Genomic DNA, 17,476 nt, shown 5'->3' with positions numbered 1-17,476 from the left:
GGATCTAACATTTCTGAATAGTATGTGCAACTGTGGTCGCAGGAACATCAAGCTGCTTAGAGATGGATAGCTGGGATGGTGTGGCTCATTAGGCAGAGTGGGTCGTCCAGTAACCGAAGGGTAGCTGGTTCAAATCCCGGCTCTGACTGTCCACATGTCGAAGTGTCCATGCACAAGACGCACCCTAATTTGCTCCCAGTGTGCCTGGCAGTGCCTTGCATCGCAGCAGTCGCCCATTGGTATATGAATGTGTGTGAATGGTTGAATGTGAGGCTTTGTAACTTTGTAATGAGGCCACCTCATCCACACGCAGCATCAGCACTGGGGCACCCCAAGGTTGTGTCCTCTCTCCGCTGCTCTTCTCTCTCTACACGAACGCCTGGACCTCAACGCACTCGGCTGTCAAACTCCTGAAGTTTGCAGATGACACCACTGTCATCGGCCTCATCAAAGACTGTGACGAGTCTTCATCTCGACAGGAAGCGGAGCGGCTGGAGCTGTGGTGCGGGCGACACAACCTGGGATGAACACGCTCAAGAATGTAGAGATGAGCGTGGACTTCAGGAGGCATCCTTTGCCACAGCTGCCCCTCACGCTGTCCAGCTGCCTTGTGTCAACCGTCGAGACCTTCAAGTTCCTGGGAATTACAGTCTCTCAGGACCTGAAGTGGGCGATCAACATCAACTCCGTCCTCAAAAAGTCCCAGCACAGGATGTACTTAAGCACGGCCTGCCATAGGAGCTGCTGAGGCAGTTGTACACATCAGTCATCGAATCAGTCCTGTGTTCTTCCATCACAGTCTGGATCGGTGCTGCGACAAAAAAGGACAAACTCCAACTGCAACGGACAATCAAAACTGCTGAAAAGATTGTCGGTACCCCCCTACCAACCCTTGAGGACTTGCACGCTGCCAGAACTAAGACAAGAGCATGCAAAATCCTCTCGGACCCTCCGCATCCCGGTCACCGGCTCTTCCAGCTCCTTGCCTCAGGTCGGCGCTACCGATCAATGCAAACTAGAACTAGCAGACATTACAACAGCTTCTTCCCTCTTGCCATCAACTTCTTAAACACCTAACCTACAATTCCATTGCAACATGCCGCCAATTTTTTTGTCTTGAGTTTGTTGTCACATTTCTGTCGGGCCAATTATACATTACTCGTGCACTCACTGTAGTAGTCTCGTCAGGCTGCACTATTTGCATATCTGTTGTTGACCAATACTGCCCACTCATGCCAGAGTAGCATCTGCCCCACTTGCACACTGACTGAGGAGTATTCGCAACATTTGTACAATCGACAGATTATTGCGCTACAAATCACTTTAAACTGCATACACTCCTTGAAGTCTCTGCGCCCTTTGGTCATTGCACCGGACTATTGCTATATTAGTCATTCAAACTGCTCTAAGTGCTAGAGGACTCTGTATCTTTTTACACAATTGTCCAAATAATAAAAAATATTGTTCCGGCATGACTGTTTTTCTCAATGTCTTTGTCTCAAAAGTGTTCTCTGTCAATTGACTGTGTTGTCATACTAGAGCAGCTCCAACTACCGGAGACAAATTCCTTGTGTGTTTTTTGGACATACTTGGCAAATAAAGATGATTCTAATCTCTTCTGTGAAGCATGGTGGTGGCAGCATCATGGTGTAGGGCTGTTTTTCCACTGCAGGAACTGGACAACTAGTCCGCATAGAGGGTAAGATGACAGCTGCTAAATATAGGGAAATTCTTCAAAAGAACTTGCTCCAGAGTGCTCTGGAACTCAGATTTTTCACCTTCCAACACGACAATGACCCAAAGCACCCAACCAAGATAACAAAGGAGTGGCTTCAGGAGCAGCCTGTGAAGGTCCTCGAGTGGCCCAGCCAGAGCCCAGACTTGAATCCAATCGAACATCTCTGGAAAGACCTCTTGTCTATTGAGTGCCACTGTCTCTAATCCGTACATCATGGCTGGCCTCACGACTGTTTTATAAACTTTGCCCTTCATCCTAGCAGAGACTCTTCTGCCAATTGGTATAAAGAAAAAAAAAATAAGGCTGCTAGAATGGCCCAGCCAATCGCCTAATTTGAATCCAATCAAAAATCTATGTAAAGAACTGAAACTCAAGGTCCATAAAAGAAACCCAAGGAACCTTCAAGATTTGAATCCTGCGTGTGTGGAGGAATGGGCCAAAATCACACCAGAGCAATCCATACGACTAGTTTCTCCATACATGATGCTTCTTGAAGCTGTCATTGCAAACAAAGGCTTTTGTACAAATTATAAAATAAATACCAGTTGGCATGTTCAATACCTTTTCCCTGTCATTTCACATTACTACACGCAATTTAATTTCTGAGTTTATTTGTTCTTCTTTCTTTGTATGTATGGATTACTTGGGCTGTCCCCAACATCTGGTGAACTTTTCATGTCAATAGCACCTTTGGAAATATATATTTAGTGAGGAAGAATGGTGACGTGTTAAATACTTATTTCAGCCGCGGTATACAGTGGGTACGGAAGGTATTCGGACCCCCTTAAATTTTTCACTCTTGTTATATTGCAACCATTTGCTAAACTCTTTTAAGTAATTTTTTTTCCTCAATGTACGCACAGTACCCCACATTGACAGAAAAAACAGAATTGTTGAAATCTTTGCAGATTTATTAAAAAAGAAAAACTGAAATAACACAGCCATAAGTATTCAGACCCTTTCCTGTGACACTCACATATTTAACACTGGTGCTGTCCATTTCTTCTGATCATCCTTGAGATGATTCTACACCTTCATTGGAGCCCAGCTGTGTTTGATTAAGCCACACACCTGTCTATATAAGCCCTTACAGATCACAGTGCATGTCAGGGCAAATCAGAATCAGAATCATCTTTATTTGCCAAGTATGTCCAAAACACACAAGGAATTTGTCTCCGGTAGTTGGAGCCGCTCTAGTACGACAACAGACAGTCAATTGACAGAGAACACTTTGGAGACAGAAAGACATTGACAAAAAACAATTGTGCAAAAAGATGCAGAGTCCTCTAGCACTTAGAGCAGTTCGAATGACTCATATTGCAATAGTCCGGTGCAATGACCATTGTGCAAAGGGCGCTGAGGCAGTTCGAATGACTCATATTGCAATAGTCCGGTGCAATGACCATTGTGCAAAGGGCGCTGAGAGTGTATGCGGTATAAAGTGACGAGTAGTGCGATAATCTGGGACAATGTTGGTTGTGCAAATGTTACAGATACTCCTCAATCAGTGTGCAAATGGAGCAGATTCTACTCTTGCATGAGTGGCCAGTATATGCAAATAGTGCAGCATGGCGAGACAACCACAGTGAGTGCACGAGTAATACATAATTGGCCCCACAGAAATGTAACAACGAACTCAAGTCAAAAAATTGCCAGCTTGTTGTAATTGATTGCAAGTTGATTGCAAGAGGGAAGAAGCTGTTGGAATGTCTACTAGTTCTAGTTTGCATTGATCAGTAGCGCCTACCTGAGGGAAGGAGCTGGAAGAGCTGGTGACCGGGGTGTGGAGGGTCCGAGAGAATTTTGCATGCCCTTGTCTTAGTTCTGGCAGCGTGCAAGTCCTCAAGGGTGGGTAGGGGGGTACCGACAATCCTTTCAGCAGTTTTGATTGTCCGTTGCAGTCGGAGTTTGTCCTTTTTTTTAGCAGCACCAAACCAGACTGTGATGGAAGAACACAGGACTGATTCGATGACCGCTGTGTAGAACTGTCTCAGCAGCTCCGGTGGCAGGCCGTGCTTTCTCAGAAGCCGCAGGAAGTACATCCTCTGCTGGGCCTTTTTGAGGACGGAGTTGATGTTGGTCGCCCACTTCAGGTCCTGAGAGATTGTAATTCCCAGGAACTTGAAGGTCTCGACGGTTGACACAAGGCAGCTGGACAACGTGAGGGGCAGCTGTGGCGAAGGATGCCTCCTGAAGTTCACGATCATCTCTGCAGTCTTGAGCGTGTTCAGCTCCAGGTTGTGTCGGCCGCACCACAGCTCCAGCCGCTCCGCTTCCTGTCTATATGCAGACTCGTCACCGTCCTTGATGAGGCCGATGACAGTGGTGTCATCTGCAAACTTCAGGAGTTTGACAGTCGGGTTCGCTGAGGTGCAGTCGTTCGTGTAGAGAGAGAAGCGCAGCGGAGAGAGGACACAACCTTGGGGCGCCCCAGTGCTGATGCTGCGTGTGGATGAGGTGGCCTCCCCCAGCCTGACCTGCTGTGTCCTGCCCGTCAGAAAGCTGTAAATCCACTGGCAGATGGCAGGTGAGACGCTGAGCTGGAGAAGCTTGGATGAAAGGAGTTCAGGGATGATGGTGTTGAACGCTGAGCTGAAGTCCATGAGCAGGATCCTCGCGTAGGTCCCTGCACTGTTGAGGTGTTCTAGGATGAACTGCAGTCCCATGTTGACTGCATCATCCGCAGACCTGTTCGCTCGGTAAGCAAACTGCAGGGGGTCCAGCAGGGGACCTGTGACACTCTTGAGGTGGTCCAGCACGAGACGTTCAAAGGACTTCATGACCACAGATGTCAAAGTGACAGGCCTGTAGTCATTCAGACCCGAGATTGCAGGTTTCTTGGGGACTGGAATGATGGTGGAGTGTTTGAAATAGGATGGAACTTCGGACATTTCCAGAGATCTATTGAAGATCTGAGTGAAGACTGGAGCGAGCTGGTCCGCGCAGTCTTTGAGGCAGGATGGGGACACATGGTCCGGGCCTGCCGCTTTGTTAATCTTTTGTTGTTTGAAGATGCGTCTCACATCCTGTTCATGGATGGTTAACGCAGAAGTCAGAGGTGTGATTGTGGTCGCGGGTGCGGCTGGGTGGGTGTGTGGTGTGAAACTTTTCAAATCTGCAGTTGAAGGTATTCAAGTCGTTGGCTAGTGTGCTATTGTTCTCAGCTTGGGGGGATCGTCGCTTGTAATTAGTCAGCGATTGAAATGCATGCCAGACTGATTTAGAGTCGTTTGCGCTAAACTGATTTTCCAACTTTGAGAATCCAACTTTTAATGAGAATCATGACATCAAAGGAACTGCCTGAAGACCTCAGAGACATCATTGTGGCAAGGCACAGAGCTGGCCAAGGTTACAAAAAAAATTCTGCTGCACTTAAAGTTCCTAAGAGCACAGTGGCCTCCATAATCCTTAAATGGAAGAGGTTTGGGATGACAAGAATCCTTCCTAGAGCTGGTCGTCCGGCCAAACTGAGCGATCGGGGGAGAAGAGCCTTGATGAGAGAGGTCAAGAAGAACCCAAAGATCACTGTGGCTGAGCTCCAGAGATGCAGTCGGGAGATGGGAGAAAGTTCTAGAAAGTCAACCATCACTGCAGCCCTCCACCAGTCGGGGCTTTATGGCAGAGTGGCCCGACGGAAGCCTCTCCTTAGTGCCAGACACATGAAAGCCCGGATGGAGTTTGCTAAAAAACACCTGAAGAACTCCCAGATGGTGAGAAATACGATGATCTGGTCTGATGAGATCAAGATAGAAATTGTTGGCCTTAATTCTAGGTGGCGTATGTTTAGAAAACCAGGCACTGCTCATCACCTGTCCAATACAGTCCCAACAATGAAGCATGGTGGTGGCAGCATCATGCTGTAGTGGTGTTTTTCAGCTGCAGGGACAGGACGACTGGTTGCAATCGAAGGAAAGATTCATGCGGCCAAGTACAGGGATATCCTGGACGAAAACCTTCTCCAGAGTGCTCAGGACCTCAGACAGAGATGAAGGTTCACCTTGTTCATGACAATAAAGATAATGATTCTTCTTCTTCCAACAAGACAACGACCCTAAGCACACAGCTAAAATAATGAAGGAGTGGCTTCAGAACAACTCCGTGACTGTTCTTGAATGGCCCAGCCAGAGCCCTGACTTAAATCCAATTGAGCATGAGAGACCTGAAAATGGCTGTCCACCAACTTTCACCATCCAACCTGACAGAATTGGAGAGGATCCCCAAATCCATGTCTGAAAAATCATTCCCAAAAAGACTAAAAAAGCTCAAAAGGGTGCTTGTACTAAATACTGAGCAAAGGGTCTGAATACTTATGGCTGTGTGATATTTCAGTTTTTAATAAATCTGCAAAAATTGTAAAAAAAAAAATTCTGTCAATATGGGGTCCTTGTGCGTACATTGAGGAAAAATAAATGAAAAATTATTTTAGTAAATGGCTGGAATATACCAAAGTGAAAATTGAAGGGAAGTCCGAATACTTTCTGTGCTCACTGTATATACTGTACCTCCAGCTCTACTTCCTGTTGTCGCTTCAGTGCCACTGTCTCTAATCCGTACATCATGGCAGGCCTCACCACTGTGTTTTAAACGTTGCCTTTCATCGTAGCAGAGACTCACTCTTCTGTCACACAACACACCTGACACATTCCTCCACCCGTTCCAACCTGCTTCGACCCGTTTTTTCACTTCCTTACCACACTCAACCATTGCTTTGGACTGTTGAACATAAGTATTTAAAGTCATCCACCCTCACGATCCCTGTAGACTCACTCTTCCCCCTCCACCTCTATCATTAATGCACATATATTCTCTTTTACTTTGACTAATCTTATTCCTCTCCTTTCTAGTGCATGCCTACACCTTTCTGTTCTTCCACCTGTTCCCCGCTCTCACTGCAGATTACAGTGTCATCTGCGAACATCATGATCCACAGGGATTCCAGTCTAACGTCATCTGTCAGCCTATCCATCACCACTGCAAACAGGAAGGGCCACCTCCACCTTAAACGCCTCTGTCACACCGGCAGAATGACCCCCCAAAATGTCCATCCATCCATTTTCCAAACCGCTTATTCTCACTCGGGTCACGGGCGTGCTGGAGCCTATCCCAGCTGACTTTGGGCGAGAGGCGGGGTGCACCCTGAACTGGTCGCCAGCCAATGGCAGGGCACATAGAAACAAACAACCATTCACACCGACGGACAATTTAGTCTTCAATTAACCTACCATGCATGTTCCTGTGGGTGGAAACCGGAGTAGATTACGTTGTTGGGAAATCCGTTTACCACCTCGTTTTTGAAATTTTCAATTCGGTTGGGATTTTCTGTGGTTCTGACAAAGATAAAAATGTTCCTCAAGTTCGGGATTGAAAATCACACGATAGAAAACTGTATGTCTGTGATTCACTATAATTATTCTTTTTTTCTGTGAAGTTTGAAGTAATTCTGATGCTTGTTCTCGGCCGGAAGATGAGATGAGATGTCTCGAGTGGACGCCGCCATTGAAAAATTAGAAAATGGTCTTGTTAAACCTCACATTTCAACTAATAAGACTAACATACAGATTTCAATCAATCATTTCCATTCCACTTTATAATGATGTGCTACTTTGTGTTGGTCGATCGCATAAAATCTCAACTAACTCAAAGTTTGTGCTTGTAAGGTGGCAAAATGTGAAAACTTTGAAGGGGAGTTCAAATCAGAATCAGAATCATCTTTATTTGCCAAGTATGTCCAAAAAACACACAAATAATTTGTCTCCGGTAATTGGAGCTGCTCGAGTACGACAACAGACAGTCAATTGACAGAGAACACTTTTGAGACATAAAGACATTGAGAAAAACAGTCACTGAGCAATAAAGGGTTGCTAGTTATCTGGTAATGCCGGTACAGTTTTTTTTTTTTTTTTTTTTGACAATTGTGCAAAAGATGCAGAGTCCTCTAGCACTTAGAGGAGTTTGAATGACTAATATTACAATAGTCCGGTGCAATGAACATTGTGCAAAGGGCGCCGAGACTTCAAGCGAGTAGTACGATAATCTGGGACAATGTTGATTGTGCAAATGTTGCAGATACTCCTCAATCAGTGTGCAAATGGAGCAGATCCTACTCTGGCATGTGTGGCCAGTATTGGTCAACAACAGATATGCAAATAGTGCAGGGTGGTGAGACTACTACAGCGAGTGCACGAGCAATATATAATTGGTCCGACAGAAATGTGACAACAAACTCAAGACATAAAGACAAAAAATTGCCAGCATGTTGCAATGGAATTTGCAATGGAATTTGCAATGGAATGATGATTTTTCAAGTTGCTCAACACATTGAACAACTTTTCATTGCCAGTGGATTCACATTTGTCCAACAGGATACAACAACTTTTTAAAAAGGACTAACGTCTAATCTTGAGACTTTTTGCTCCTCAAAGTGAAGCAAATGGACAGAAGAGTTGCTGATACTGTACTGTACTCAAGTTGTTTTGCTTTCAGTGAGAAGAAGCACTTAGTCAAGGGTGTGTGAAGGTCACGCTCCCAATCGTGTGGTGTCTTATTGTCTCGCCAAAACTTGACATGACGACCACGTGACAATAACACACGCTCACAGAGGTATTCATTGAACAAAATATTTATGGTACTCGAGAGGGAGCTGTGTGGAACGATTTGGTTCCATAATATTGGACACAGCTCACATGATGACGCGGTACTTTCTTACAAGCACAGAAATCTAATTATTCAACGGTGTCAAACAAAAGTGCATGTTCCAGTTTTTGTGTTTATCCGAAATTGTACAAGTGCTCATAGTGTTCAAAAGCTTAGCTCAAAACATCTTTCCCTAGTGAAATTAATGGAAAGGCCATTCATCCTTTCCAGCCCCCCCCCCCAAAAAAAAACTAAAACATTTTGTCTTCAATAAATAAAAATAGCACTTTAATATTGTACTTTATAAAAACATGCAGTCATAACTTCATTACATAAAAGAATGAAACTGTTCATGCATCATGATTTAATGCTGCGATCCAATTCAATGTGCTGCAATTTAGAGACTTCAATTAACCTACCGTGCATGTTTTTGGGATCTGGGAACTGTGAGGCAGAGGCTCTAACCAGTCTTACACCGTTCCGCGGTAGCTTAATTGAAATCTCAAAATTATTCGTAGGTGTGAATGTGAGTGAATGGTTGGTTGTCGATACAAGCCCTGCGATTGGCTGGCGACCAGTTCAGGGTCTACGCCACCTCTCGCCCAGAGTGAGGTGAGATATGCGCCAGCACGTCCGTGACCCTCGTGAGGCTAAGCGGTGCAGAAAATGGATGGATGGATAATGGAAACGTTCAAATAAAAGCAAAGCTTAACAACAGGCATGCATGTCTTTACATGTATTCTGTTTTTTACTTTTCATCAATGTCGTACTTAAATTAATGTAACAGCAGCATGAGGGTTTGGATTAAGGGGGGGAAAAATTTGTGTGATTTGAATATCAAACATTTCTTTGATAGCAAATTAGCAGAACTTGATTTTTTGTAGTTGTTTTTAAAACATGCAGTACTGTACATAAAATTACAACTAAATACTTTTGTTGGAACTTTTTAAAAATGATTTTACTGAAACACCCCGTGGCAAATCATTGAGACAGCTTTAAAACTGTAAAATTGTGGATGAAGTCACTGGAGATAAGTTACGCATCGTGCTTGGCACTGCTGCTTTGGTTCGCTTCCTGTTATAGTCTTTAAACTCAAAAGATCCTGGCGACTGCTTTGCTCAACATCGAGTGGGATTTCCAAGCGAAAATACACACAAATACAAACAAAAACAGGACAGAGTGTGCTGTGACGAGACGCCATAATACAACGGCTGGAGCAACGTTTCTGGTGTGGGGAAGGATCGATACTGTCCCAAATGTCGATGGCACTAATACCAGAAGATCCAAACCAACCAACTAACCCTAACCATCCATCCATTTTCCATACCGCTTAGTCTCCTGACAGGTCGCGGGCGAGCTGCAGCCTATCCCAGTTCACTGGGCGAGAGGCAGTCTACGCCCTGAACTTGTAGGGCACATGTACTTGTAAACAAACAACCATTTGCACTCACATTCACACCTATGGGCAATTTAGACTTTTCAATTAATCCATCATGCATATTTTTGGGATATGAGAGGAAACCGGAGTACCTAGAGAAAACCCCCACAGGCACGGGGAGAACATGCAAACTCCACACAGGCGAGGTCGAATTTGAACGCCGGTCCTCCGAACTGCGAGGCAGATGTGCAAACCAGTCGCCTACCGCGCCGGCCTTCCAGAAACTTGATTCTCAAAATTAATTATATAATTACTTTTAATACTGCAGTCATTTGAGGGACTGTATTTTCAATATCGTATCTGAAAGGAAACTGGTGGTATGGATAATTAGCGTATAGTTTTTTAGTGTTGTTATATAATCTAAATGATTAGATTAGATTTGAAATTGTAAATATCTGTTTTTTAAAAGTCTCTAAAACCGCAACTGTCGATGCAAAACTCTACCATCTGAATAGCATTTTCCATATATGTTAGTCGTTCAGGATGTGAGTTGGGACCAAAACAAAACGTCAGCGCACGTTCGCTTTCATGGGGGATGCAAGTCGGGACCAACTCTAATGGTGGAGAGCTGTCCGTGTCTGAAAAGCAGCCAATGAAATGTTTTTTTCTTGCTATAGCGCACATGAAGGAAGCATCCCGGCCGTCCATGTGATGTCACTCGTGTCACATAGCAATGATGGAGAAATTAAGTATAAATAATCAATCGTCCGTGAGCTGATCAGATGAAGACGAAATGTCACGCCTCAAACAGGAACTGCGGCCATTCATGTCATGAGCACATGTGGCAAACAAAAATACAGACGAGCAGTACCGAAGTAGAAGTAAACATGCTTGTGCACAGGTTGAAGTACTGATTCAAATCTTTAAAGTCAAGAAGAAGAATCACCTTTATTGTTATGAACATGCATGCATGCACATGAAATTTGTTCTCTGCATTTTACCCATCACAGTGAACACATACACGTTAGTGGAACACACTGGAGAACGGGGCAGCTGAAGCGCCTAGGGAGCATTTCAGGATATACTTTAAAAGTAAACATTTGTTAGGAAAAGAAAAACTCAAAGAAAAGTATAGCTGAACACAAATCTACCCAAGTACAGTAATGAAGTATTTGTACTCTCCGCCAGTGGTCATGAGGAAGAAGACATTGTGTCTAATTGTCTTTTTGCCAGCTGGTGATCAAGCGAGGAACGCTTTCCTCTCACACGCACGCATACACACGCAAACACACACGCCCACACAGAGCCCTTCCTCCTTCTGTCTCAAAAAGCATAAGAAGAAGAAACTCCTCTGGAGTCACGGAACCAAGTGGTCGCCATGAGGTTTGAGGAAATCCTCAATGATGTCGGCGGCTTCTCCAACTTCCAGTTACTGGTTCTGAGCATCCTCTGCCTCCCACGGGCCATTCTGCCGCTCCACTTCCTGCTGCACAACTTTGTGTCGGCGACGCCCGCTCACCGCTGCGCCCTCAGGAGCCGGGCCGGCCACCTCGGGACCCCAGACTTTACCCGCCCGGACGACGGCATCTGGAGCTCGTGCAGCATCTACGACGCGGAGCTGACGACCGGCAACCTCACCCGGGAAAAGAACTGGACTGGCCCTTGTCCTCACGGCTATGTCTACGACCGATCCGAGTTCAGCTCTACCACCGCCACAGAGGTGAGCCAAAGTTCACCTGTGCCACTTGAAACCTTTACATGTAGTAACCCCTCCTCACTCACGTGTCATTTCCCACTCCCCAATCTTCAGAGGCCCATCTACCCCATCACTCCAGTGAGTGCCAACCACCTCTGGAAAGACTATTCAGTCCTTGTTTATGTCAATGATAAGGACACTTCATGTCATGATGATTCAGCACAGACCAGGTCTTGATCAGGTTGTGAGCAGATCTTGACCGGGTCTTGATTTACCCTGTTAGACATTCCTTTAAATTCTACAGCTATTTACCACATAGCTTACAGTAAAATACTTCAACGTGATTTTACATTAATTAACTACAGTTTCCACTGTATCATGGGATTTGGGTTAACGTCACACAGAGTTACTGTATTTTGCATGCAGCAGAATTGTGAAGCCGTGTGCTCTCAGCATGCATTGCACCATCAAATGTTGAATTGTTGCTGTAAAAAAGACGTTAATCCTTCATGTTCATGAACGATAAGGATTAACGTAACATTGATCATGTATGTTTATGTTACCCATAGTTTGTTGAAAATCTGTCTAACTCTCGCATTACATGTACACAATGTTGCACTTTTTCATGAAACCCTGACAGTGGGTTGTGTGCAATAGAGTGACAACCCAGTCAGTTCTTCTGTATGCTAAGTAAAGTTACGATAAGCGTTATCTGGCCTACTTCTGCAAGCCAAAAGAGTTCCCGTTTACCTTGTGTAACTTGTCAGCACCACATTCAATAGAAGCATTGATTTGACACTATTGTCAAAAAGTTACTGTAAACTTGATTACTATTGTTACTTAGTAAAACCCCTGTGAAATGTCTAAAAGTTAAGTCTTGAACTCTGTGTGTGGGTGCAGTGGGATCTGGTGTGTGAGGAGCGTAGAATGAATCAGGCGTTGGCAACGTATTTCTTCCTGGGTGTTACCTTTGGTGCCATCCTATTTGGACATCTCTCCGACAAGTAAGTATGCAGACGGGAAAAGAAAACAAACCTCAATCTTTTCCCCAAAAAATCAACTTAATCTTGTGTGACTCTTGTAAACAAGCATGAAAATGAGGAACTATTCAAGAAATCCATCAATTTCCAGCTTTTTTTTTTTTTTGTATGTCTTGCCGGACTCTGAGAAGAGGGTGTTGGCCGCTGGACTGGCGGCCCGGGCTTTTGGCCCAGCGCTTAGTGCACTCGTCTCTCAACCTGCAAACGGTGGTCACGTGGGTCGGACTCTCGGACAGGACCGCACCAGATGACGTGTGTACGGCTGTCACTCCGACGGGAAAGCACACAGCTGATCCTGGTGGGCTGGCTGCTGTCGAAAAGGTTTGCGCATGCAAAAACAGGCGCAAACTTGGACTTTCCTACCTGAACGCTCCCAGGATTGCATCTGCCAAATGCCCAAAATTGCCACACGATTAATTTTCTACCCGCACACACATAATCCGGGGAGGAGTTTAGTGTAGTGGTGCCTCGACAAACGAGAGTTTCAAGATACAGGACGCCGTTCAGCTGATTTTTTTCTTTTCTTTAGCTTTGAATTGCAAGCACGAACTTGAGATACGAACATTGAATGATGGCAGTGATCTCGATTCACTTCACAGCAGGCAGCAGTTTTGCAGGTAGGACTGGTGAAAAGAAGAGCCTTCAAGCGGTTTATTGACACTCCCAGGTTAAGTTTACTGTCAAACTAAACAACAAACAAAGACAACTACATGTGTATTTAAAACATCCACATAGTTGAGCCTTTATTCTGCTATCTTAATGCTAATGCTGACAGATTTGGGAAACTCCATTTACGTGCTAACGCTGGCACTAAATAGCGTCTATGTTGCTGTGCTGCAACCATTTCAGCAACGGATATTTGAGCACAAACACGTGTAGAAAGACAATATAACTCACGGTCACAGACTACACTCACAGTCATAGTCTTTATCCTCCGCGTAGAATGACTAATATTAGTGCTGTACTGAGAAGCTGAGATGTCGCAATAAACAGTATAGCCGTCTGTCCGTCTTATACTGCTCCCTGGTGGCCAAGTCGGGCACAACAGAATGAGCAGTGCTTCATTCATGCAGTGTGACAAAAAACATTTAGTTCTGTTTAATTCAGTTGAATAAAGTAATTAATCATTTATGAACTGTTTATATAAACTGTAATATTATAGACTTCTATTTTTCTCAGGAAGAGGGAGGCTGGAACGAATTAAAAGCTTTTTATATTCCTTCCAAATTCGCTTCAGTGGGGAAAAGAGGATTTGAGATGTGAATGTTTTGAGCGTAGTCACAGAACAAATTCAAGTTGTATCTCCACTGTAGATGCGACATGCAGATGCGTTTGGAAGTCCTCAAACCTCGGAGGAGTGGCGCTGGCTGATTTTCGCATCTTTAAAAAAACCCGTTCAAAAACGGAGTGTTGTGAGGAGGGTGTGTGGCCAAATGAGAAGGGGCGTGGCCAAATAGAGGGGGAGTGACCAAAATGAGGCCACTGGGAGGAGAGGCAGCTTAATTTCCAAAGCGCATTTCATGCACAAGCTAATTGAATGTGCTTTACAAGATTAAAAGTAGAACATTTAAAAGCATTTCAAACAAAGTACTTTGTGCTCGTGTCAACTTTTTTTAAATGCCTGAAACAAAAATAATGGAGACATGTTGACAAATGCAATTTTGGAGCTTGTAATCTAACGGCTGACTCATCATGGATACTTGTGGCTTTTTGACAGGTATTTTGTCAAGAAGAAGACGAAATGGTACTTGTTGTGCTTGGGCTACGTTGCGCTCACTGCTTTAGTTGCTTGCGCGATCGATAGAGAGACACGACTCTGTTCGACCAATCCAAGGTGACCGCTGGCGACGTTTGACTCCATTTGCCTGATCGAAATGGCGGATCTGTGGCGGCCACGTGACATCACTTGAAGGTCACATGATGGTCACGTGACATCACTTTCTGGTCACATAACAGTCACACGATGGTCATGTGACATCACTTGATGGTGAGGGACAGTCACATGACATCACATGATGGTCATGTAACGGCAGAGGTTGTCATGGTCTGTGTTATGGTTTGGGTTGTGTTTAGTTTTGTTCCATGTTTTCCTGTGTTACATGTTTGTCGTGTGCTCATTAGGTTGTTGTGTCCACCTGTTCTCGTCTACCTTGTGTCGACCAATCAGCTCTCTCCAGCCACTCGTGTCTTGTCCAGGTGTTCCTCGTTGTCTCGTCAATCTGTTTGTATTTAGTTCCCTGGTTTCTTTCAGTTCTTGTTGGTTCATTGTCGTTGTCGTTGCAGTATGTCATTGTCAGGTGTCATTGTCCCTTTCTGTTCTACGGCCTACTCACCAGTGATAGTTTGTTTCCAGTTTTAGGTATTTAAGTGTTTCTTTGTTACTTTGGTTTGGTTGTGGGACTTTGTTTAGTTTTGCTTTATCCACATTCCTTGTTGGCTGTTTTTGAAGATTAAATATTTTTTGGAGACTCCCGCACTCCTGCTTTGCCTCCCTGCTTCCCTGAACTTGGGTCCTCCGTGTTCTTGCCTTGCATTCCTCACCTTCGACCAAACCCCAACCGTGACAGAGGTGGATAGTAACGCGCTACATTTACTCTGTTACATTTACTCAAGTAACATTTTCGATAAACTGTACTTGTCAGAGTACTTTAAATCCACTGTACTTTTTACTTGAGTATTTATGTGAAGGATCGATACTTTTACTCCGTTACAATGATATACATGCCGTTCGCTACTTTTATTGATTCATTCATGCGTGTGTGCGTCTATTTTTAGACTCCATCATTGACTTTCGCATAGGGCACCCGTTGCGCCAATCAAACGTAAACAGTGTCATTTGATGTCACAAGGCTAAATCTTGATCATCGTTCTCATGTGTACAGGTTTGGCCGAAAGATGATTCTCATGGCGGCGTTGGCGGGCACCACCATGTTGGGCGTTGCCTCAGCCTTCTCCAGCTCTTATGTGATGTTTGCTGTGTCGCGGGCATTGAGCGGCGCTACGCTGAGCGGCATGTCCACCATCAGCACGGTTCTGGGTGAGCGATGCCCGTTTCGTGCTTCCCGTCCCGAGCGTTAACTGCTCGTGTCTCTCTCAGGCATCGAGTGGACGGACATGAAGCACCGCACCCTGACAGGCACGATCATCAGTTTGTCTTGGAGTGCGGGCAACATGCTGCTGGCCCTGCTGGCCTACGCCATTCGAGACTGGCGCCACTTGATGCTGGCGGTGACGGCGCCGTGTGTACTGACCTTGATCAGCTGCTGGTAAGTAAGATGTGGGTCTGCAGCGTCCGCATACCCCAACCCTTGACCCGCGATCTCTCTCCGTCCGTCCAGGTGGCTGCCTGAGTCGGCCCGCTGGCTGCTCGCCAACGGTAGGACCATAGAGGCCCGTGAGTGCCTTATTCGCTGCGCCAAGATGAATGGGAAGAACGCCAGCCGACTGCAGCCAGAAGTAGGTGTCGCCACGCAGGCGTGACGCCACGCTTCCTGCGAAGTTTCAAATTAAAAGGGCCTCTCGTCACAGTTTCTGGACAAGGCGGCAGCGTCCGACGTGGCCAGCAAGACTCATTCCTACCTGGACCTGCTCAAGACGCCTCAGCTGAGGAAGATTACATTGGTCTCCGGACTCTTCTGGTTTTCCGTGGGCGTCTTGTACTATGGCATCAGCTTCAGGATCTCAGGCTTTGGTGTCAGCATCTACCTCACACAGTTAATCTACGGTGCTATCGAAGCGCCTGCCAAAATCCTGACCTACTTTGTTCTGGACTGGATCGGACGGCGTAACGGTCAGGCGGGGTTTCTGATCATAACGGGAGCGCTCATAGCCGTCAACGCTGCCATCCCGCTCGGTAAGCACCAATGGCAGACTGCGCAAATGTTTGCTCGGAATGAGCTTTGATCTCGAGTGCGTTTTTCATTGGTCTGACAGACTTGTCCGTGCTTCGGACCTGCGTGGCTGTGGTGGCGAAGGGCTTCTCTGAGGCGGCGTTCACCACTGCGTTCCTCTACTCAGCTGAGCTTTTCCCAACCGTCCTTCGGTAAGACCGCTTAGCCTGACGTCTTGAGTTGGCTGGATTGGCTTTGCATCAGCCTACAGAAGCTCATTATCGGCCAGATAGCCGTTTCTGTGTTATGTTAGCCTTGACATGACTTCTCTTGATAGCACAGAGTTATCTTGTTAAGCAAGTCAGTTTGATTCTGTTTTCAGTTAGCCGATGCCGCTAGCATGCTAACCCTAGAAGCTTTCATTGGACAGGCAGTGCGGAATCGGCTACACTTGCTGCCTGGGTCGCATCGGGAGCTCGTTGGCCCCAATGATTATGCTTTTGGAGGACGCTTGGCTCTTCCTGCCGCCACTCATCTTTTCCTCCCTGGGAATATTCAGCGGCATGCTTGTCTTCCTGCTGCCCGAGACGCTCGACGTGCACCTGCCAGAGTACATTCTGGACATTGAGGAGGGAAGGTAGGCAGCGCAAAGGAAAATGTATTGACAGTATGCCCTTGCACTTCCCCCTACAGTCAAAAGACAGCAGCACACCTTTTAAAGAAGCCCTTTTGTTGGTGTTCAGACACAGGAAGTCGGAGGGCAACGACCATCATAGCGCTGAGATGACAGTCAACAGCATTACCACAGCGGTGGCGCCGCGGGATTAGCATGACCAATCAGACTGGTGGTGGATCGACAACTTTGATTGGCTGACGCTTGAATCGACATGTTCAACTTTTTCAAATGAAATAACCTGAGAACCACAAAATCCTTCTGAAAATAAAGAATATAATAGATTGGCTTTTATTCTCACTATACACATGTACAATGAGATTGAAAGCAGCGCCTCCTCCAGCGTAGACCTGTAAAATATCAAGTAAAAAAATAAAATAAAATCACCAAACAAACAAAAAATTTTATATTGATGCAAGTGGATAAAGAATAGAATTGTGCTGTAACTAGTAGTATTGCACAGGGTTCCAAGCACATTGAATATTGCA

General features: G+C 45.5%; 1 protein-coding gene across 1 annotated transcript in view; it reads left to right on the top strand.

Annotated features, from left to right (window-relative positions):
* rcor3 (REST corepressor 3) overlaps positions 1-17,255 on the top strand; it is a 52,362-nt gene extending 35,107 nt beyond the window's left edge. Inside the window, exons 14-21 of the mRNA XM_061679472.1 lie at positions 12,346-12,449; positions 15,368-15,522; positions 15,583-15,751; positions 15,824-15,941; positions 16,014-16,338; positions 16,419-16,527; positions 16,746-16,952; positions 17,059-17,255. Of these exons, the coding sequence (XP_061535456.1) occupies positions 12,346-12,449; positions 15,368-15,522; positions 15,583-15,751; positions 15,824-15,941; positions 16,014-16,338; positions 16,419-16,527; positions 16,746-16,952; positions 17,059-17,143 (1,272 nt within the window). The 3' untranslated portion in view covers positions 17,144-17,255. The remainder of the gene's footprint in view (positions 1-12,345; positions 12,450-15,367; positions 15,523-15,582; positions 15,752-15,823; positions 15,942-16,013; positions 16,339-16,418; positions 16,528-16,745; positions 16,953-17,058) is intronic.
* Positions 17,256-17,476: the final 221 nt, after the last annotated feature.

This window comes from Phycodurus eques, chromosome 6, assembly GCF_024500275.1.
Source record: "Phycodurus eques isolate BA_2022a chromosome 6, UOR_Pequ_1.1, whole genome shotgun sequence".
NCBI lineage: Eukaryota > Metazoa > Chordata > Actinopteri > Syngnathiformes > Syngnathidae > Phycodurus > Phycodurus eques.
This window is presented reverse-complemented; position numbering and strand designations above follow the sequence as displayed.